General features: G+C 33.4%; 1 protein-coding gene across 7 annotated transcripts in view; it reads left to right on the forward strand.

The window, feature by feature from the left end:
* Positions 1–22,878, forward strand: part of LOC116431679 (Inositol 1,4,5,-trisphosphate receptor) — a 45,021-nt gene that overhangs the window by 18,378 nt on the left and 3,765 nt on the right. The window contains exons 3-41 of one of the 7 annotated variants that reach the window (XM_031987446.2): positions 5,794–5,864; positions 6,047–6,159; positions 6,422–6,508; positions 7,892–8,386; positions 8,618–8,756; positions 8,874–9,085; positions 9,207–9,533; positions 9,602–9,748; positions 9,826–10,127; positions 10,202–10,316; positions 10,401–10,576; positions 10,651–10,806; positions 10,897–11,047; positions 11,122–11,269; positions 11,490–11,516; positions 11,912–12,251; positions 12,317–12,482; positions 12,568–12,787; positions 12,878–13,416; positions 13,485–13,600; positions 13,699–13,834; positions 13,905–14,162; positions 14,738–14,752; positions 15,406–15,483; positions 16,272–16,395; positions 16,501–16,643; positions 16,749–16,781; positions 17,157–17,344; positions 17,405–17,516; positions 18,268–18,375; positions 20,287–20,398; positions 20,476–20,708; positions 20,835–20,976; positions 21,045–21,343; positions 21,419–21,928; positions 21,991–22,140; positions 22,233–22,425; positions 22,511–22,633; positions 22,702–22,874. In XM_031987446.2, the coding sequence (XP_031843306.1) occupies positions 5,794–5,864; positions 6,047–6,159; positions 6,422–6,508; positions 7,892–8,386; positions 8,618–8,756; positions 8,874–9,085; positions 9,207–9,533; positions 9,602–9,748; positions 9,826–10,127; positions 10,202–10,316; positions 10,401–10,576; positions 10,651–10,806; positions 10,897–11,047; positions 11,122–11,269; positions 11,490–11,516; positions 11,912–12,251; positions 12,317–12,482; positions 12,568–12,787; positions 12,878–13,416; positions 13,485–13,600; positions 13,699–13,834; positions 13,905–14,162; positions 14,738–14,752; positions 15,406–15,483; positions 16,272–16,395; positions 16,501–16,643; positions 16,749–16,781; positions 17,157–17,344; positions 17,405–17,516; positions 18,268–18,375; positions 20,287–20,398; positions 20,476–20,708; positions 20,835–20,976; positions 21,045–21,343; positions 21,419–21,928; positions 21,991–22,140; positions 22,233–22,425; positions 22,511–22,633; positions 22,702–22,874 (7,177 nt within the window). The remainder of the gene's footprint in view (positions 1–5,793; positions 5,865–6,046; positions 6,160–6,421; positions 6,509–7,891; positions 8,387–8,617; positions 8,757–8,873; positions 9,086–9,206; positions 9,534–9,601; positions 9,749–9,825; positions 10,128–10,201; positions 10,317–10,400; positions 10,577–10,650; positions 10,807–10,896; positions 11,048–11,121; positions 11,270–11,489; positions 11,517–11,911; positions 12,252–12,316; positions 12,483–12,567; positions 12,788–12,877; positions 13,417–13,484; positions 13,601–13,698; positions 13,835–13,904; positions 14,163–14,737; positions 14,753–15,405; positions 15,484–16,271; positions 16,396–16,500; positions 16,644–16,748; positions 16,782–17,156; positions 17,345–17,404; positions 17,517–18,267; positions 18,376–20,286; positions 20,399–20,475; positions 20,709–20,834; positions 20,977–21,044; positions 21,344–21,418; positions 21,929–21,990; positions 22,141–22,232; positions 22,426–22,510; positions 22,634–22,701; positions 22,875–22,878) is intronic. The other 6 variants (XM_031987447.2, XM_031987451.2, XM_031987452.2 and 3 more) reach the window with 6 other exon arrangements.

Below are 22,878 nucleotides of genomic sequence, written 5' to 3' on the forward strand. Positions count from 1 at the left end.
ATCGACGTACAGAGATAACGCAAGATATAATTTGTGCCGGTACCGACTCGTCAAACTAAATCTCCGGCCGGTTGAATGGAGTATCTACTAATTCCTCTTCTCCACCAGCATCCCGATTGCACTAGCTCTATTCTCCGTAGCGTCGGGCTCGATGCGTCGCAGACTATGCAACTGCGGATGAAAGGGATGTAATTGATGTTCGAAACAACGGTACGTCTCGTCGTGGTGGTAAAATTCTCGCGACTTTCATGGTACGATAATGCCGATGGCGAATAATCACCTACACGCAACTCGGATCCTCTTTCCATTCACCCCTTTAGATCTGATTTTTATATAAAATTATGTTCGTTTGCCTAGCAACAAAGGGACGCTATGTCAATGCAACTTCATTGATGACACTATTTCGAGAAAAATGATTGTAATATAATATTTTTCTTTATAGCAATAGAGTTGATGCAAGGGTGTATATGCGTTTGCCATTCATAGTTTTAATATTTTGTTAAGATACTGAAGCAGTAAAGAAAGTGTACATATTTAATAGAAAGTAACTACTAAGTACATAAGCATGCACGGCAAAGATTTTATCTGAATATCGTAAAAATTCTGGATTAGTATCGAATATTCATTGAGAAGTTCTGTTTGCCGAATCAATGGAAGTTTGTCACTCGTCACGCGACCGACGCATTGGAAGATGTTCGCATGCGAATGCACCTGCGATTCTTTTGTTTTTCGGGACGTTTCAGTCACATGATCGTTGCACAACCCGACAGTACTTAATTAACCAGATTAGATTGATATCGATACGTCAATACCGAGTCCTTCGATGTATCCGTCGAGAAATTATTTCCCGAACATAGTACTTTCCTTCTCTCTCTCTCTCCAACTCTTCTCTTTCTCCTTTCCCCTTCCTTACTTTTTCTCTTTTACGGTATAACCGGTGTTCCCTAAGCGCGGTGCTTATAATTAACTATTTCACGGGGGTATTAATAAAATTATCGAGGGCGTATGACGATGATTTATTGATCAGCAGAGGAGGCATACTGGATACGTGTTGCAGCGCGGCGTGCTGTTCGCTTGCAGAAGGTGTCGGTGTTAATTTATTGTCACACGCTACGTGACAAAATATTGGACACCCCTTGATTCTCGGTGTTCCCCGATAATGGTGCACTCTTTTACATCGGCAAGATTTTTTTTTTACCATTCTACAGGGCTTCTGATGTTCTGTGAAATACTGATGTATCCAATGAATTTGGATACTCTTCTTCAATTGTCATAAAAAAATATTCAATTAAATAGTTATTTTAAAATTGCAAGAGATAAATGGAAGTTAACATTTCTGTTATAATTATATGAAATAGTAAAATTATATTATATTATTTATGAAAGCATTATTTAGTAAAATTTATTTATCCATGTTTCGCGTGGTACTTTGTTATTTAGAATTGTTGTATATTCGGGGATCCACTATTTCGCTGCAGAGTGTAGACACGATTAGTATCTCGACGATCGATTTGTCGGCCTTGACACTGATCGAATTATTTAAACGGGCGAATTTTCGTGGAGGCACTGCGCATCTAATTTAGATGGCGTGAGTTCGAAGCTGGAATTGACCTCCTTCCGCCCTAATTCTAATGCCTTAGTCGTGACGTCGATCACTAGGAACAAGCACGGTTCCGTGCAATCATAGTTGCATGGATATCTGTGGTACGATGACACTGGAAACAACAATATTGGCTTTCGAATATCGGTCAGGCGATTTCTTGTCAGAAAGGCAGTTAGGCCTTACACGAGAGTGGCGACCAATTGGGACAGCTTATGAACCCCTATCGCTTGAAAACTAAAACAGAGAAATGCTGCAAAAGCTGTTCCTATTTTTATTGTAAGCGTATAATACTCTCTGGTCCATTCATTTACTTTGTTTTAATGTGTCTTTTCTGTTAAGCATTTATTTAATCGTTCACTTATACCTCTATGATTTTTTATCGTCTTTCTTTAAGTTTAATCCTTTATATCCTAAGGTATCTTAAAATATTTTAACTGCACTATCCATTTTTAATTTTTGTTTTTGGTGCCTGTCGGATGAAAATGAAAACGATAAATTTCGGGCATAGTGCTTTAGGCGGTTATCTAATTTTATTTGAAGTATTGTTTCACATATTTATTATTCAATGATTATGAAATATCTGTATGTACAATTACCACGGGATTAAAACTATTAAAATATTACGCATAAAAACAGTAATAAAGCGATTTTTCAAGTTTTAAACATATAAATTGATCAATAGCTCGAATAACTTGTTTTCCTCTAGCCGGTTATGACGGGGCTTCTACTTTCCTACATAGATAAACATTCGATGGCGCAATAACGGTATAATATGGCGGTCGTTTTAGAGATGTGTGCAAATTACAGTCACTCATAAACTTTTCCGCATATAAAGCGTCGCGTCGCTTCGTTTTAGCACAGTATTCCTCTTTGGGAACTGATGCTCCTAGTTCAAATAATTGGCACAGGTGGTTTTTCTTTATTCGATATTTTCGTGAAAGATCTATTTTTCATTCGTTGCGAGCCATAGTTGTGCGAATAGGACCAAATGAGAACCTAAATTGAGCGAACGAGATGGAACAAGCTAGAATAGGATCTCTAAGCAATCAAATATGCGCAAAATCGTATTTGGTTTTCCATAATTGTGTTGCTGGTCCCGGTTTGAGATGGAAAATACTGCATAGAAATCAACAAATCAACATGTATATTTTCCGAACTATATGTACTTTCTCACAGAGCTCTCTAAACTTGTTCCGTTTCATTTTCCAGGCGATTCTATTCAGTCATCAGAGAGTAATATAACTTTTGTGATACAATATTCGTTTATTGTAGCATATGCAGGTAGTTTTACAATTCAGTTGGGTCAAGTTATAACTCGATTGCACTAGGAGATGGAAAACTTTATTAGGCAAAATTAGTGTGTCGTGTGATGCACGTTTCTGTCTTGAACATGAAATACCGAAGATTTTTCAACATTTAGAGATATAGATTAAGGTTTAACAAAAGAAACGTTACGATTTCGGGTTTATCTTCAAATTATTGAGTTGTCTTTGTACAGCACTGTCCGCGCTCACACTGACCTGCCTCACGCGCGCCACTATTGACGGGTCACACAGTTCACAGAGGTTTTTCATAACTCAGAAAAGAAGGTCAAACCGCAATTCTTTTATTTTTTATTTTTGACTTGTATTGTTACAGAGAATCATCTCTTAAATACTTTTTCACCTGTTGCCGAAAATCTTGTACCCCTCATTGGATGCAAATTACCCAGGAAAAAGTACCGGGGCACGTGTGTCAAAAACTAATTAACGTAAAAGACATTTTATTATCCTCCGTTAATAGATTAGAACGGATTTAATCTTTCCGAAATGAAAAAAACTTAATAGAAATATATATTGCAAATTATATTTAATATCAGTGTCTTACTTTTTTCCCTCCAAATTCATAACATTGAGAATTTGCATAACGTTACAGTCTTTTTGAAAATAATTAAACTATATTCACGTTAGAATGGAATCCTACTCAGACGTTTTGTACACAAATAAACGGAAGGAATCACGATAAAATCATTGACTGGCAATGCATTTCATTCGCCGAACAATTTTTACTTGACCCGTTGCAGAAAGAAGCTTCGGCGAACACGCGTTGCGTCGCCGCGACCGCTGACTCTTGGAGCAGTTGAACGAGCTTACGCGCGCGGATGAGAAACCTAAACGCAATCTTGTTAGTGAACTTTGTATTCTATTAGTGACCGACAACAAGCGATGTGGGTACTTACGGACAGTTGGCGGCGGTGAAAGGGTGTAATTGAGCGTCCTCGAAAAGCTTTCGGGTTCACGTGCTCGATAAAAGGCCGTACGCTCATGTCCGTTTCATTATTTCTGGATCGGGTCGTGGAGATACGTATTCCCCGCCTATCTTATCGCGCGTTGATCGTCGGTAGTTGCTCGCCGCTGTTTCTGGGAGACATTAACACCGCGATATTCCCGCGATCAATAGGCAGCATCGCTCCTACCTGGCATCGGAACGGGCCACCATCGTCGGAAAATAATGCTCGATTATTTGCTTTCATCGTGTGCACGAATCAATTCCTAGACGTTAACGTTTCCTACAACGGACAGCACGGAAACGCGCGTTGTCTATAGCCAATGGTAATGCACGCTGCTCGAGCTAATAGAAAATCGACGTTACACCTGACGATGTTCTTCGACCTACTTTTTCACCGATGCTAAAGGGAAAATGGAAAGCAGGAAAAGCTCATAAATACTTGGCTTCATTCGATATTTGATTAAAAGTTGAAACATCACCCTTCTACGTTATATTGACGACGGTAATCGAATGATAACGATGAACAAGTTTTTCGCTGCATTTGCAGGTTGCAGTTCGTAAATGCAATTTGCGCGCTGCGGATGTGTCCTGCTAGAACTTGAACCTTTCGTCTCGATAATAACATTATAGCTATTTTAAAAAGGAAAGCTTCCCTCGTAAAAGGTATACTTATAAATCGTGTTATAACTTTATATATCGAAGGTGAAGAGAAATTCCAGTTCGCGCAGTGCAGCCAGCAAAGTGTGCTCTGACTGTTATGACTTTCGATACGGCACGACTTATAACATCGTTGATTTTCCTCGAATTAACTTGCGGATTGGAGAAAATATTATTCTCTTCACCTCTAATGAAACCGAAAGTTTAAAGTATAAAGATTTCTCGCTTAGCATTCCATCGTGAATCAACCGTAAAATCTACGAATCAATCTTTCTCGAGCGTTAATTAATTCATCAAATTTTCCGGGGGCATGTATTCTCACGTAGCGCGTGTTTTCAACGTGAGTTAATTAGATCATCTTTTCCCCGGTTTCGCTAGCAACGTGTACTCTATCTTGTTGGCAGAAAATTATAACGACCCCTTGACACCGTACACCCCCGTTTACGCTGGGAAGGTTCCATGACCTAGGAAGTAACGCCGTGCATTACGTTATAATTTATTGCTATCGGAATAGCTCCCGGTGTCGAGAATAAGACACCGACGCGCCTCATCGTGTAGTTGTTCAGTGCAAAGCCGTGGGGAGGCGACCCTAAAGAGTTCTCATATATTTGAAAGATGAAAGCTCGCTACGTCAGTGCACAACCCCCGGGCAAGACTCGGCTTAGCCCGATATCGATTCGCACGTTGCCTTCGTTTCACCTGGACCGGTAGATTTATCTGGTGAGCATTTCCTGAAATATACAGGGCGGGGGCAGGTAAGCGAAACACCTGAACTATCTTACCGCGTTTGTTGATGGAAAAAAATCTATTCAATCAATAATGTCGCTTTGTTTCAAAGGAGATATAATCTGACATTAATAAATCTCTTGTAGGTGAAAGTGTGGAATATGTGGAGTATGCTTTTATACATGAAAGGTTATTCATTTTTTTATATATCTCTAATGGAATTTCTAAAATGCACATTGACCTATGGTGCACGTTCGTTGTTTTATTGCTGCTCTAATTTCAACATTCGACTAAATATTCTTATTGCCATCTGTGTTCCTTGAAATTAGTAGGTATTCTTTTAATACTTTTAGTACAAACGCTTACCATCGGGAGACACTCGTAAACTCGACGGGAAAATTTAATTAAGTATTTCCACGTGCGCTTATGCTAGTTTTTCTGCGTTTGAAGATATTGAAATTCTACGAATTATTTCTCTAAAAAAATGTATCTCAAGTAACTGCGATTAATTATTGAATGTATATTTAATTATTTTTCAGCCTGGTAGACGATAGATGCGTGGTATGTCCCGAAGCAGGAGATTTGTCAACTCCGCCAAAGAAATTCAGAGGTAACTTTTACATTTAATTTTGCATCTCCGCTAAAGTAATTCGATTTTAATTGAACTCAGTATTCAAACAGTATCTGCGTTTGGGAAGATTAATTATTAATTTTTCGAAATTATTCTTTAAACTTCGTTTTACAAATATCTTCGATAATTAAGAGAAAATTGGATTTTGTCGTGCTTCCTAGATTGCCTCTTCAAAATATGTCCTATGAACCGTTATTCCGCCCAGAAGCAATTTTGGAAGGCTGCAAAGCAGAGTGCGAGCGGTACGGATGCTGTACTGCTCAAAAGGCTTCACGTGAGTTCATTTTGTATGGAATTAGAGCTTGCAATTCATGTATCATTTAGTATAAAAGAATCATTATTGAAACTCATTAACATGAACGCTTTACATATTATCATTAATCGAACTAATACGGTCAGGACTTAAAGATTTTTATATTAAATTTATTGGACGGAATGTTTAACAAATTTTCTGAAAGTAAAAGATTTTGTAAATTTTGATTCGAAAGTACCTTTATTTCTTCGACGCTACTATAACAGTTTTTAAACATTTTCAGCACGCCGCCGAAATAGAAAAAAAGCAAAATGAGACTGAAAATAAGAAATTGCTGGGCAGTGTTGTCTCTTATGGTAATGTCGTTCAGGTAAGATCATCTTGTTTTTCTAACATTTTTCTGTATTTTTACTTTGCCCTAGATACCCGAAGTAAATTAATTTACCTTGTGCTTCACGCCCAAGAAGGTCATTTAAGCTTTACACATCAAGGACAGTGCCTTTTACGCAAACGACATTTACCCCTTCTTTGCATCATGGAAAAGTCTAACACGAAAACAGTTTCGACAAATTATTGATGTATTACGTTGTTCATTATAAAGAAAACTAAGTTCCATAAAATGAAGTACCTGTTTTGTATTTTTGAAACTTTTCCTAACATAAATTGATCAACTTCAGTTCTGCAATTTTATATTACTCCATGGTAATTCAGGGAAGTTCTTGAGCCGTCTTGAAAAGAACAAGAGACGTGGTAATCCATCGAAGTGAAGTCCAACGAGTAGAAAAGATGTTGAAGAGTTACTTATGCAAGATAATCGTCACAGTGCTGAACTGAAATCTTTGTTAATATTCGTGACACCAAAACTTTCAAAGCAATTTTAATACAAAAAACATGTACCATTTATTTTTATAAATGAATTTACTACAGAGGTCTAATTTCCTTCTTGTTTATTGTTTATCGTAATAACAGCGAAGACCGCACGATAAGCAGTCGTCAATTAATGAAGTGTACTTCCTTCCTGCTATCGTCATTGCTAAGCTGTTGCGAAAGCAGGGGTTTTGCTTTTAAACACGCCTTATCCATCGCAAAACTGTGCCTTTTAATTGCATATTATTTTAAGTATATGATCAAATTATTAATCACATTGGTGGTATCATTGTCAACAAGGGAGAGAACAACGTTACGATTAAATGATAGTTGGTTCTATGTATTCTGCAGAAGCGAAAGATCCTCCCTAGCAACAGAAGAGGCTGCGAACGCCATTAGTCGGTTCATTAACGTGATCCAATCATGCAGCGGAGGTGTCTCTTACTGGAATATCAGGCTACTTCGTTACATTTCACTTTGTCAGTGAATTATGGCCTACTTAAAAGTTAACTTATTTAACTTATTTAACTTATTTTTACGGCTCGATCTCGCTGTTTTTCTTCGTGGATTTTTGCTACCCCTTGTGCCTCTGGTTATTTCGGTTTCAATTCATTGATCAGCGTTGTCCAATTGAATTGTTGAGACCAAAAATTTCATGAGTCACTTTCTATGAATATTTGAGAAATAAATCTAGCACATCATATTTTAAAGGAAATAGATTTATTTAGTAATGACGTATTCAAGTTCTATCAAACTCTATCACAAATCCTTTCTATCATACTGAGTTGCTGTTCCTTAAGTTCAGTGAAAATATATAACGTCCTTCTCATCCCTTCCTAAGAGTCAAGCTAAAAGCTGTTACTGTATAACATATATCTTGTTTCAGCTGTTACATCTTAAGTCCAACAAATTCTTGACCGTGAACAAGAGGTTACCAGCTCTTCTCGAGAAGAACGCGATGAGAGTCTACTTGGACGCGAACGGGAACGAGGGTTCCTGGCTCTACATAATGCCCTTTTACAAGCTGCGCAGCGATGGCGATACCGTCGTTGTCGGCGATAAAGTGATTCTGGAACCGGTAAATGCCGGTAGACAGGGTCTACACGTTGCGGCCAATTACGAGCTAAGCGACAACCCAGGTTGCAAAGAGGTGAACGTCGTGAACACGGCCACGTCGTGGAAGGTAACGTTATTCATGGAGCATAGAGAGAATCAAGAAGAGATCTTGAAAGGCGGAGATGTGGTTCGGCTGTTCCATGCCGAGCAAGAAAAGTTCCTTACAATGGACGAGTATAAGAAGAAGCAGCATGTGTTTTTAAGGACCACTGGCAGGACCAGTGCCACTGCTGCCACAAGTAGCAAAGCTTTGTGGGAAGTTGAGGTGAGGAGATTTTTTCAAATTTAATTCCCTGATTGTCGAACTGAAAGAATTAAATGCTTATAGTATATGCTTACTACTTCTTGTCGAGATAATCAACTTTAAGCAGTTACCTAATATTTATATACTGCATTTCTATTCATAGTATTAATTGGATGGCATTGTACATGAATTTTTACAAGTTTTATTTGCATAAGTTCCTTGTGTTTGATTATTCATTATTGTTCTGCGCAGGTAGTGCAACATGATCCATGTAGAGGAGGCGCAGGTCACTGGAACTCGCTTTTTAGATTTAAACATTTAGCGACTGGCCAATACTTGGCGGCTGAAATTGACACCGACGAACTACGTGAAACTACAACAGGCAAGCGTGGTGAGATTGATAGACATGTATAAAGTACTAGTATAAGTACTATTAAATTTTGAAGATTGTACACGTCTTCGTAAAATTGTTTTATATTATATTGTTAAATCCTATGTATCTCTGTAGATCCCCCAGGACCAGTATATAGATTGGTATCAGTTCCACATAGTAATGAAATCAGCTCCGTATTTGAATTAGACCCTACTACATTAACCAGAGGTGACAGTTTGGTACCTCAGTCATCTTTCGTTCGGTTACACCATTTATGTACAAATACATGGGTTCATTCAACGAGTGTACCCATCGATAAAGACGATGAAAAACCTGTTATGTCAAAGGTATTCTCTATTTGATACTGTAATGATGTTATTTTTATTATTGTTATTATTATTATTATTATTATTATTATTATTATTATTATTATTATTATTTGTTTAAAACATACGACTTTTGTGTAAGGTGGGTTGCGCCATCAACAAAGAGGACAAGGAGGCGTTTGCTTTAAGATCTGTGTCACCTGTTGAAGTGCGAGATCTTGATTTTGCGAACGATGCCTGTAAAGTTTTAGCTTCAATAAGTGGTAAGCTAGAAAAAGGCACGATTTCGCATAACGAAAGACGAGCTGTAACTAGTCTACTGCAGGATATAGTGTACTTCATAGCCGGATTAGAGAATGAACAGAATAAATCTGAAGCTTTAGAGTTAATTGTTACTAATGCAGTAAGAGATCGACAGAAATTATTAAGAGAACAATATATACTCGGTCAATTGTTTAAAATACTTCAGGTATTACAATACTTTTTCTGATGTGACACTTATATTTTTCAATCGATTTAGAAAGTTTTGATTTGCAGGCTCCATTCTTAGAGTCTGCAGAAGGTGAGGGACCATTTCTTAGAATAGAGGAACTAAATGATCCTAGGCATGCACCGTACAAGTATATGTTTCGTTTGTGTTACCGAATCTTAAGACTTTCACAACAAGATTATAGAAAAAACCAGGTATTTCGTATTAATAGAGGATATAATTTTATTTTCGTATTAATGAGTCAGCTCATACATTTATTCTTATGACATAGGAATATATTGCTAAACACTTCGCGTTTATGCAAAAACAAATTGGATATGATATTCTAGCAGAAGATACCATCACTGCTCTCTTACATAATAATAGAAAACTATTGGAGAAACATATTACAGCTGCAGAAATTGAAACATTTGTGGGTCTTGTCAGAAAGAATATGCATAATTGGGAATCAAGATTTTTAGATTACTTGTCAGACTTATGTATTTCTAATAAGAAGGCGATAGCTGTAACGCAAGAGCTAATTTGCAAGAGTGTATTAAGCGAAAAGAATAAAGATATATTAATCGAAACTAGGTAAAATCAAAATATTTGTTTAAGTGATGCTTATATTTAACTGACACATATTGATATGTTACAAAATTTTTTAGAGTGATGAAAACTCAGGTTGAAGTGGAAGAACTTGATGAAAAGCAAGAAAACGGTGAACCACAAATCACTGTCGTGGAAGAACTTGAAGTATTTCTTTCATGGAATAATGGGACGGTTAGCATCTGTGTACATATATCAGAAGGTGCATTCATGTTAGTTTTTCCTATAAGTTTCTACTATATATAATATCTTTTATAGAAATCAATGTCTTTAAATGAATTATCAAGGGGAACAAAAATGGATAATGTTCAAGATGCAGCAATATTAGATTACTATAGACATCAATTGAATCTTTTTAGCAATATGTGTCTGAACAGACAGTATTTAGCTTTGAATAATTTATCACCACATTTAGATATTGGTCTTATACTCAAGTAAGTTAGATACGCGCTACTTTCAAGATGTCTGTTTTATCTAAGCTTATAAAAATTTCTTATGAAAACTTTAGGTGCATGGAAGATGAAACAGTACCATACGAATTGCGTGCATCATTTTGTCGTCTTATGTTACACCTTCATGTTGATAGAGATCCACAAGAACAAGTAACTCCAGTGAAGTATGCACGCCTATGGTCTGAGATTCCTTCTAAAATGAGTATCAATGAGTACGTGAAAATGCAAAACTGTGTAATATAATACATGAAATAACTGTATTCATTGAAAAAAATGTATGCAATGCGTTATTTTCATTTTAGTTATGACGCCAACAGAATGCGGGATCAAAATAAAGAAGTTGTCCGTGCTAAATTTAGTTCGACCATAATGTTTGTAGAAGATTATTTGTGCAACGTAGTTGCAAAAATGTGGTCTTTTGCAGATCAAGAACAAAATAAACTTACGTTTGAAGTAAGGAGATTAGCTTCTATGTTCAGTACACGTTGTTCTGCAAGAAATTAAGTTATTCTTTAAAATATTTTCAGGTTGTTAAACTGGCACGCGATTTAATTTATTTCGGATTCTATAGTTTTAGTGACCTGTTGAGACTAACCAAAACGTTGCTAAGTATTTTGGATTGTATTTCAGAAAATGACACACCGGACAGAAAAATTCCAACTGGTGATATTGATTGTAAGTTCCTAAATTATATCGAATACTAATATTTATTTGTACATACACTAATATCCTAAATACGTTCATAAGTGTACCCCTTCAAAAGCGCTAATATGTACCTTAAACATCATTTATGCACTATAAACTTCGTAGCATAGTATAGCTAAAAAAACTAATAAACGTATTAATTATGCACATATAAATGTAATTAACTTATTTGTTCTGAAAACTTGTAAAGCTGATTCTACGGATTCTAAAGAAACAGGTAATATATAAATACAAATGAATGGCAGTTACAGGTCCTTTACGAAATTATCTGAATCTTATGACTAAGTTCAATGTTTAATTTTTAATTCAGAGCATTCGATGTAGCATTACTTGTTCTACATTAATTTTATTAAGTGCATGATTACTTTCTTCCCTACACTTTCTACCTTATAAATGTATCTGTGTAAACATTTTATTACATTTTATGTATGCTTGATATCATTTTCATTTATTTCATTTATTGTCAACACCTTTATTTGATTCCTATTTATGTACCTACGTATAAAGTGATATAACAAGCTTAAAAGTGATATAACAAAATAAGTTACATATAATCATTACTGTGTAGCATATTAATAACATACTGAAAGATATTTCTTATTTTTTCAATAGCCGAAGGTGGAGTATTGAGATGTATTGGAGACATGGGAGCAGTAATGACAAGTTTAACATTGGGTTCAGCCGGGCAAGTGTTAGGCGGAAGTACCTCCCCTAGGCCGAAACCACTCTCACAGAAAGAATACCCGTTGGTGATGGATACAAAGTTGAAAATTATCGAAATCTTACAGTTCATTCTCGACGTTCGATTGGACTATAGGATTTCCTGTTTATTAAGCATTTTCAAGCAGGAATTTGATGAAACTGAAAGAGCTTCCGGTGACTTGAATCTTGGCCAAAAGACCATTGATTTAGAACTAATTGGAACACAAGCAGAGGGTATATTCGGAAGCAGGTAACACAGTGTTCATTGTTTTTATTATAATAATAAAGAAATATTTCATAAATTACGCGATATAGTGAGGAGTGTGCGGCACTAGATTTGGATGGTCAAGGTGGTAGGACATTTCTGCGTGTCTTGCTCCATTTGGCAATGCACGACTATCCCCCGTTAGTTTCTGGTGCATTACATTTGCTCTTTAGACATTTTAGTCAGAGACAAGAAGTTTTGCAAGCATTTAAACAAGTATGTTATGTTATTTTTATATTGCAGTTATAAAATTTAGCCTATCAGATATAAAAATTATAGAAGGCATCTCAATTATAAATAGGTACAGCTCTTAGTTTCTGACAGTGATGTTGAGTCATATAAACAAATTAAGTCAGATTTAGACGTTTTACGGCAGTCAGTTGAAAAATCTGAACTTTGGGTATACAAATCTAAAGCAGCAGAAGAACATGGCGGTAAAAAAAAGAAAAGTAAGGAAGAGGAAGATGATGGAGCTACTCCTCGGAAAACACCGCCTCAGTTATCAACATCGGACAAGAAAGGTAAGGATTGTATATTTGCATGAGTATGGATTCCAAAAGAAAAAATATAAAGAGAGCAACTTATTTAAAAGATAATATCTGGAATTATAGGATCTGCAATAGATTTAGATATTGGACCTCCATTACATGCAGATCAAGCTGAAGAATATAAAAAAATACAACAGATTCTGATTCGCATGAACAAATTATGTATTCAAACGATAGGTGGTCAATTAAAACCACGAAAACACGAACAAAGACTTTTACGTAACGTTGGAGTACACACTGTTGTTTTAGACTTACTACAAGTTCCATATGATACCAAGGAAGATGTTAGAATGAATGAATTAATGCGATTGGCACATGACTTTCTGCAAAACTTTTGTTTAGGCAACCAACAAAATCAGGTTTTATTACACAAACAGTTAGATTTGTTTCTAAATCCTGGAATACGCGAAGCGCAAACAGTGTGTAGCATTTTCCAAGATAATTCTACTTTGTGTAATGAAGTAAGCGCTAAAGTTATACAGCATTTTGTGCATTGTATAGAAACTCATGGGAAGCATGTACAGTATCTAAAATTTCTTCAAACAATAGTAAAAGCTGAAAATCAGTTTATTAGAAAATGTCAGGAAATGGTGATGCAAGAAGTGAGTAATCCAGTATATCATTGTAGATATAAGTTACAAAGTATTTATTGTAAGCATTAATTTCCTAGATGGTTCAATCTGGTGAAGATGTTCTTGTCTTCTACAATGACAGAGCTTCCTTTAATCATTTTGTGGAAATGATGCGATCCGAAAGGCACAGAATGGATGAAAGCAGTCTACTAAAGTATATATATATTTATATATATATGTCTAGTACACAAATATTTTTACTTATTTGTATTATTCACTATACTGCACATATTATGTTATTATGAATTATAGGTATCATGTAGAATTAGTAAAATTGTTAGCTTGCTGTACAATGGGTAAAAATGTCAATACCGAAATTAAATGCCATAGTCTTTTACCTTTAGACGATATTGTTGCTATGGTATCACATCCAGATTGCATACCAGAAGTAAGTTTCACATTGATCAAGAATCTATTCTTACAAATAATATGTTTTTTAAAATTCATATATTCCTTAGGTTAAAGAAGCATATATCAATTTTCTCAACCATTGTTATATTGATACAGAAGTGGAAATGAAAGAAATTTACACATCAAATCACATGTGGTCATTATTTGAAAAATCTTTTATTGTAGACATGGGCTTAATAGCGACTGCGACACATGATCGTGAACACGCTGATACTTCTTTGGAAAATTATGTGACAGGTTGCCTAATGAATATCATTACGACGTTCTTTAGCAGTCCGTTTTCAGATCAGAGTACTACAGTGCAGGTATCGTATCTATTTATTACATTTATTTTACGTTTCATTTATAATTTACATTTTTTTAATACTGTTTTAATGAATACACACATTTCAACAAACTTACGGTGTAATCAGTACAAGCCTTTAACAAAAATGTTCGAATTAACGTTAATATTTGTGTGGTGGATATGGCACCTTCTTTGAGTATGTGAGCACATTAATACATAATACATGAATATTTATAGAAGTGGGAAAAGGCCATTCTCTTTTAAATGTATCTGTGTAATCTTAATCAAAGCACAGCTATTCATATTTTCACGTGATCTCATGTTTTATCGTTCATTATGCGAGAAACTTGTATTTTAAATTACATTATATTATATTAAATTTCAAACTGTGGCTACTACTTTTAATTTTTGCACGAAAATATACATACACTAAATTCATAAAAATCTATTTGTTTTCTGTTTACTACAAATGTAATTATATATTCTAACAGTAAAGGTGCTTCTATCCCTTTATAGCGGTTGATATTATATTATAAATTTGTAGTTGAATAACTTAAATTCAAATATTTATTGTGTTTCATTACAAAACTGAAGTTCATCGAAATGGAGGTAATTAGTAAATACAAATATGAAATCATTAATCCCAACTAATGTAAAAAACTTGAATTCTGTATTTATATAAAAATACAACAAGGATATATGACTTGTACTATATATAGTAGATCAGCAGTATAATGGTACCATGTAAATGTACTTTCAGAAAGTATATCTGAAAATTCAGATATTTCTACAGTATGAATACATTTAAATAAATTAACATGTTGTAAGCATAAGTAAAATAATTGACATATTTAATTTTGTACAAAATCTGTGCAAATACTCTATTTATTTTGTCTAATGATTTCTTGCTTTGCATGAAAAACACATTAATTTAAGTTTCCTTAGAACCAAGTACATATCACAACATGTAAGGACATTAGTATTTATTTAAATACATTTACTTTCTCTATTTTTTTTGTTGGTATCTCTTTCTGTTTATTTTTATTTATTTTGTCTATTATAATACAGTAAGCCAGAGTGTATTATAAATTCATTACTGTCACGGTAATATAATTTTTGATGTGTGCTTGGTAATTGGTGATTGCATCAGCGGCATGTTCTGTGTTTTTGGCATGCTACACCTGGCCTTCTTTGACTCATCAACATTGGTTTACTGGGTCTGGGTGCTGGGTCTATATGGTGGTGGGTTGATTTACTAATAGAAACATCTGCACGAGGCTAGACTATATTGGAGCATCAAGGAGAGTGACCGGAATACTGATAATAATCTTACTGTCTATGTGAGTACCCAGTTAAAATGCTCAATTAGTATGAGCAGTTGTAAATACACAATAATACTAACATGGGTCATAACATTAAAAATGAGTTTTTCAAATTTATAATCAAAGTATAGATGCCATTAAATATGTATTTTCTTTTGTACATATAAATATTATATATGTATTTCATAAATTTCAAATATTTTTTGTACATTTCTTTCTGTATAATACAATAATAGCATGAGAAAAAGAACATACTAAAAAGGAAACACGAATATTTTTCTTTTATATAACTGAAAATATATCAAGACAAATATATACATATTTACAGAATCAGACTAACACATTCACTGTCTTTATTGGATTAGTTATTAGCCTGTTATTCAAATTATCCAAACCTCTAACCATAAGGCTCCTACTATGCTACATACTAAAAGTTTTTATTTCTAAAAACGTCTATTCTTTTATATTTTCTGTAGCATGAATCTGCGATCTAATATTCACAAATCTCATTATTGAGATTGCTTGGCAATGAGTGTGTTATATTGAATGCAAACAATAACTCAACTAATGCTAAATTGATAAATGTACTAAAAATGAATGGATACTTTTATGCATTTTTGATTACTATGAGAAGGGATTTGCATTGAAAGGCTTGATTTACACAAGGAAATATAAAAATAAATAATTAATGAAAACTATTGCAGTTTCATAATGTAGAGATTTTTATATATTACATTTACAGTTTTAATATTTTAACTGTCTGATTTTTTTATAATAATAATAGAAATTGGGGGTTTTTATAACAGACAAGACGACAACCTGTTTTCGTGCAACTCCTACATGCAGCTTTTAAAGTGTCGCAATGCTCATGGTTAAATGCTGGTCAAAGATTCAATGTAGAAAATTGTATAAGGACGTTGTCTGATGTAGGTAGGTGAATATTATTACTATCATTATGGCATTAAGATATTATTATAATATTTAAATAATATTTTTATTTACGTTATTAAATATCTTGCTTCTCTTAAATATTAGCTAAGGGTAGAGGGATAGCCATACCAACTGATTTGGAAAGTCAAGTTGCTTCTATGTTTAATAAAGCAGCAATGCTCAGTAGACAAACAAGCAAATGGCTTCAAGCAGCTAAACAACCCAAAATAGAACGTACTCAAAGTCAGGTAATAATATAAATTATTAAGAAATTATTTCAGTTTTTAAATACTGTTAGTTTAAAGATAAAATATATAATCAATTTATAATAGATACAATCTCCAAATATTTAGAGTGACTTAATTGATGAGGATACTAAAGATGAGGTAAAAGTCACTCATTAGAAATTAGCATTTTACTAGTGTGATTTAGCTCTACACTATTAGTGCTTTAAAGCTGACAATTTACAAAGATATGTAGTATAGAATCGCTGAAGTCTGAATTATTATTTTGTGACTGAAATAGAGTAATATTAATATGTACGGCATTTCTGAGGTATTAGAAATCTTAATTAATGATATAAAAAGTATTTTTAATTTGTAATCTTTTTACACTGTATCTACTAATGCACTCTAAGAATTGAGATACTGGGAGTGTGTGATTGTGGGGCTAGTGACCTCAATTAGAAAAAGTTGGATGCATCATAGAAGCAGTAATTATTTATGCATAAAATTAATATTAAACAACTTATTTTTATGTAGCTGATGCGTTTGGATAGAAGCATTATAGAAGGTTTACAAGACATAGTATCTCTATTGGAAGAGCAATTGAAACCATTAGTACAATCAGAATTATCTTTATTAGTGGATATTCTCTATCGACCAGAATTATTGTTTCCAGTAGCAACTGATGCTAGGAAAAGATGCGAAAATGGCGGTTTTATTCGAAGGTAATTTTACTATAAATTAAATGGTATACATGTATTTTGCTATTTTATCTTCTTTTTCAGATTAATCAAACACACAGAAAAGTTACTTGAGGAAACAGAAGAGAAATTATGTGTAAAAGTGTTAAGGACTCTCAGGGAAATGATGGCTATTGACCCTGAATATGGAGAAAAAGTGAGTTTCACAAAATTGTGTTTTGCATGAGTTATAATGATCATTATCATACAGAAAGACACAACATTGTGGAAAAGGGCATTCAGTTGTTTCTGAAGAAATGTTATAGATATTAATTAATGGTGACGAAGCCTCCAGACATGTTTCATATTTATAACCCATCGAAGTAACGTTTTTATAGTAATTTCAGATGTAGCATTATAAATGTAAATGTATTCTTCATGATTACATGTATAATTTGACATATATTGCAGTCATATTGTAGACCTGTTAGTAACTGTGACATTAAGGAGTATTTTATTACAATATTATTATTTATGTACGTAACTAACGTTCACCTAAAGATTTATATAGCTGTGTTACTTCAAAAATAAAATTCGGATAAGTTCAATTAGTTATCATGAGGATTCGCTACCGTTAATTAGCACCCCACCACGTATTATTGATTGAACATGTTACTGTTTAAAATTCTAGTTGGACCTAAAAGTCTATAAAAATTTGTGTTTCCATATCCACTTGTATTTTACATGTTTGTCGAAAAGCTAAATGCCCATATGTTTCACGGCACTTTAGATGATCAGTACGCAATATTTATATATGAAAGTTTCTTTAGTTGGCAAGATAGAGACTGCAAATGAGATAAGGCGCAATAAGCTTTTCTGAATATACAATAGAGACTTAAATAACAGTGGGTGAGTAGGTTTCGTAGAATAGATATGTAGGTAAAGATGTTTTCATGCTGCAAACGAAGAGCGAAGGTGTCTCGGCAGAAGAAGAAACAGAACAGCAGAGAGAGCCACAAGTCGGAACAGACTGTGTCGATGAGTCTGAGACTCGTCATATGACTCAGCAAGAGCGGGTAAAATTTAAAAGTAGATAACAACGGTAATTTATGGGCACAACGTATATAAATTGGCAATACCAATTTGATTTTCTATTTCTGAGAGTTTATATCTCACCGTCACTCTATCGTTATTTATTATACGTATAAGTATGAATCACTAGAAACATAACAACAGAACATAAAATACTCTAAATGAAAATAATGTATTCATTTCGAAGGTTTCTTTTATATTATATTAAGATCATCAATATATCTTTTGATGATACTATATATTTTCATATTTTAGCTGTTGCATCTTGCATTCAGTTTACAATCATGCAGTATGATATTTTCAAGACTGCATTGTCACACATTTTTAAGTGCTTTTTCATATAAACTATAATGTACAAAAAATTAAATTATGTATCAGCATTAAAAAATATATTAATAACTTAATAATAAAGAGAAAACAACCATGAGAAGAGGTAGTAACTTTTTGTAGAATGAATTTTTACAACTTTTGGTCTTTATTATTTTTGTATTATTTTTCACGTATTAGGGATAACGAAGTATACTGTTGTTTTGTTTCTTATAATTTATGCTGTATATGTATATAATCTTCAATATTAAACATCTTTAATTGTTACACGAGTGTATACACGCATAGGCTGTTCAGCTAATAAATGAAAAGTTTATCAGTATGTTTTAATATTGAAACCACAGTAAATATTTATATTTTCCAATTGTATAAAACATGCATATTTAAACTCACTTTTATTATCGCTGCTTGTAAAGAAATGACTTCATCACATTATATAATACAATAAATGAAATCTGTTTAAGTACAAGAATAATGTACGTTGTGTAGGTACCTTCTGCATGTGCTTGATTAATTTTCTTACATTTACCTAAGTTCGTGCTCTGCTTTTTAACTTATCTTCTCTTGTTACCTTTTTTAATGAACATAGCATAAGTATAGACTAAATATTAGATTTCATATTTTAAAGCAGTTATAATTTATGATAGGATACTCATTTGTTGAAATATATGTTTAAGTGAATGTTTAAATAAGTTGAAGTACGTTCAACTTATCGTGAATCGAAATTCATTGATTTATGGAATACCATTTTATATAGTGTAAAATATTTTTCCGAGTACGTTTCAGTATGGGCATAGAGTTTAGAAATAGAAATAAGAAAATTTATTATGTCTGAATATGTATATACACTTCTTTTACAGATAGGGTGTACCAATACGTCATTAGATACCTTATTATTAGCAACTGTAATATTTTACATGTATCTTTAGCAAAATGAGAGCAGCAATGCGGAATTTGTAATAAAATTATTAAATATTTTAAAGATATATTTACATGGTCAATATTGTAAGTAATATTTTCGTTTTTCACTAACTTATTACTGTGCATATTGCCATATAATATAGATTGTTTTATACAAAATATTTTACTGATTTTGCTGCTCCCATTATACCTAATTGTTCCTTTGTCACGTCGTTTTAACTTTTTATAGTCTACCCAAAAATTTTCCAGTATACAAATTATATAAATCTTTAGAATTGTGCATTTTTTTTAAACATAGTGTAATATTTTTTATGCAATTATGATTGCTCTGACGAATTAGTGTTAGTGTTGCATTTTACTGACATGTAAAATTAATGAGGATTTTTTATAAACACGTAACAAAACGCACAAATATATATATATATAATACTTTTAGTGCACAAATAATGTAAATACACAGATTATCTATTTTTATTATTAAATTACAGATTAGGTAACGATTTTTATAATACTATTATAAATGATGCACGGTAATACCCTTTGAAACATACTGGATTTTTATGAACTCTGCACGATGTATTGGTACATCGCTGTTAATCAAGACGTGTTTCGCTAAATTAATGTACATTTTGTTTCCTTTTCTCCAGGGAGATGTATTGAGAAACAATCTTTTGGCTCGCTATTTTGGAAAGTCTTTCATACAAAAGCCTGAGCATATAGAAATTGGAGTCTCCAACACAGTTACGCATGGACCAGGGGGTATAAATAAATTTTTAACAAATTACTCATCTACTATAATAATACAAGTATTTAGTAAATACGTAATTTTTCCGTAGCCAAAGTTCTAAGCCGAGCAGGCAGGACATTACATGAAATACAGAGTCATCTTGATCGAGAGGGTGCATCAGACTTGGTCGTCGAATTAGTGATTAAAAGTGTACATTCTCCAAGTATATTTGTGGAAGCTGTAGAACTTGGTATCGCACTATTGGAAGGCGGAAATCCTATTATACAAAAAAGTATGTTTAATAAACTAATGGGTGGTGATTTGAGCCAGTCATTTTTCAAGGTAAGTTTTGAACGAAGGAATGTCTCAGCTTTGATTTATAAGTCGAAAATTATCCATGAAACTACCAGAAAATTAAAATCATTAAGAATCATTTAATAATTACTATTTACTATCGTAAATTTTTAGGTGTTTTATGATAAAATGAAGGATTCTCAACAAGAAATCAAATCTACTGTAACAGTCAACACATCCGATATAGCAGCGAAGGCACATGAAGACAAGGAACAGTGCAAGGAAATTGAGAAGATATCACGAAAACGCACATCAGGTATAATATAATAGTAATTCAATTATTCGCATTCATACCTGTTCACATTCATATCTTTCTTTGCACAGGAAAACCTAACGGAATTGTAATGACGGATGAATTACGGGAAGAATTAAATCAGGCCGCATCATCTACAGTGCAAGCTTTTGCAAATGTTCGTAATCTTGCATCTGGTGAGGATGTAACAACCAATGCAGCAATAGGAAGTGCATTGGAGGATATGATTGCGGAAAAACTGGAAAGGCATCGTACTGGAGCAGGTGGCACGGAAAGAGACGAAGGTCAATTAAGTACAAAAGTGTTAGTGATGCAACCAATTTTACGGTTTCTGCAATTGCTATGTGAAAATCATAATCGTGATTTACAGGTAATTTCTTGATCTGTAATACATGACGTAATATTACATTAATTGACGCATGAGTAATATTTCTTATTATTACAGAATTTCCTTCGAAATCAGAACAACAAGACAAACTTTAATCTAGTATCAGAAACATTGATGTTTTTGGATTGTATTTGTGGTTCAACCACTGGCGGATTGGGTTTGCTAGGATTATATATTAATGAACATAATGTTGCATTAATTAATCAAACATTAGAAACTTTGACTGAGTATTGTCAGGGACCATGTCATGATAATCAAAACTGTATTGCTACTCATGAATCAAATGGGTTAGATATAATAACTGCGTTGATCTTGAATGATATTAATCCTTTGGGAAAGACTCGAATGGATTTAGTGTTAGAATTGAAAAATAATGCTAGTAAATTATTATTAGCTATAATGGAAAGTAGAGGTGATAGTGAAAATGCGGAAAGAATTCTATATAACATGAATCCAAAACAATTAGTAGATGTTGCGTGTCGTGCATTTCATCAGGAATCTTTAGATGATGATGGCGATGTTGATGATTCATCTACAGATGGAGAAGAAGGAGTATCGCCGAAAGAAGTAATAATTTCTTAATGCATTATGAATAGAAATATTTTAATATTAATTCAATTGTTTTTCAGGTTGGACACAATATTTATATCTTATGCCATCAATTAGCACAACATAACAAAGAATTGGCGTCAATGTTAAAGCCATCCGAGCAAAATAATGCGGATCCGAAGATTAATAAAGCTCTTCAATATTATGCGACTCATACAGCTCAAATTGAGGTATGTCATTTGTCTTATATGTGCTTCTTACAATATTCGTAAATACGGTAACACATAGATCTTTATAATTTATAATACTGAAATCTTTTTAGATCGTTAGACATGATAGAACTTTGGAACAAATTGTATTCCCAATTCCAGAAATCTGTGAACTTATTACTTTAGATACAAAGATTAAAGTTTTACATACAACAGAGCGAGATGATCAAGGATCGAAAGTTTCCGACTTCTTTGAACGAACTGAAGATATGTTCAATGAAATGAAATGGCAGAAGAAACTTAGAGGTATGTGATATATTGAAATTAATGACTTCATCTCTATTTATTTCAATGCATATCAGATATTTAATAAAGTACTTTCCTATTTTAGGCCAACCAGTACTATTTTGGATGAGCAGTTACATGTCATTATGGAGTAATATTTTATTCAATTGCGCAGTACTCATAAATCTTATTGTAGCTTTCTTTTATCCATTTGTAGATTCTATGCCCGGTAAGATTTAAAATTTATTATACTTAATCATTAACAAATTTTTCATACCTACATCTTTTTTATTTTAGAACTAAGTTCACACTTATCTGGTCTCATTTGGACGGTAATGCTTTCGTCTGCAGTTATTGTTATCACATTGCCAAGAGAATCTGGTATACGGACATTAGTAGCTTCAACAATATTACGATTGATTTTCTCCATAGGACCAGAGCCAACATTATGGTTACTAGGTTTTGTTACGGTAA

Source organism: Nomia melanderi, chromosome 6 (genome assembly GCF_051020985.1).
Source record: "Nomia melanderi isolate GNS246 chromosome 6, iyNomMela1, whole genome shotgun sequence".
Taxonomy (NCBI): Eukaryota; Metazoa; Arthropoda; class Insecta; order Hymenoptera; family Halictidae; genus Nomia; species Nomia melanderi.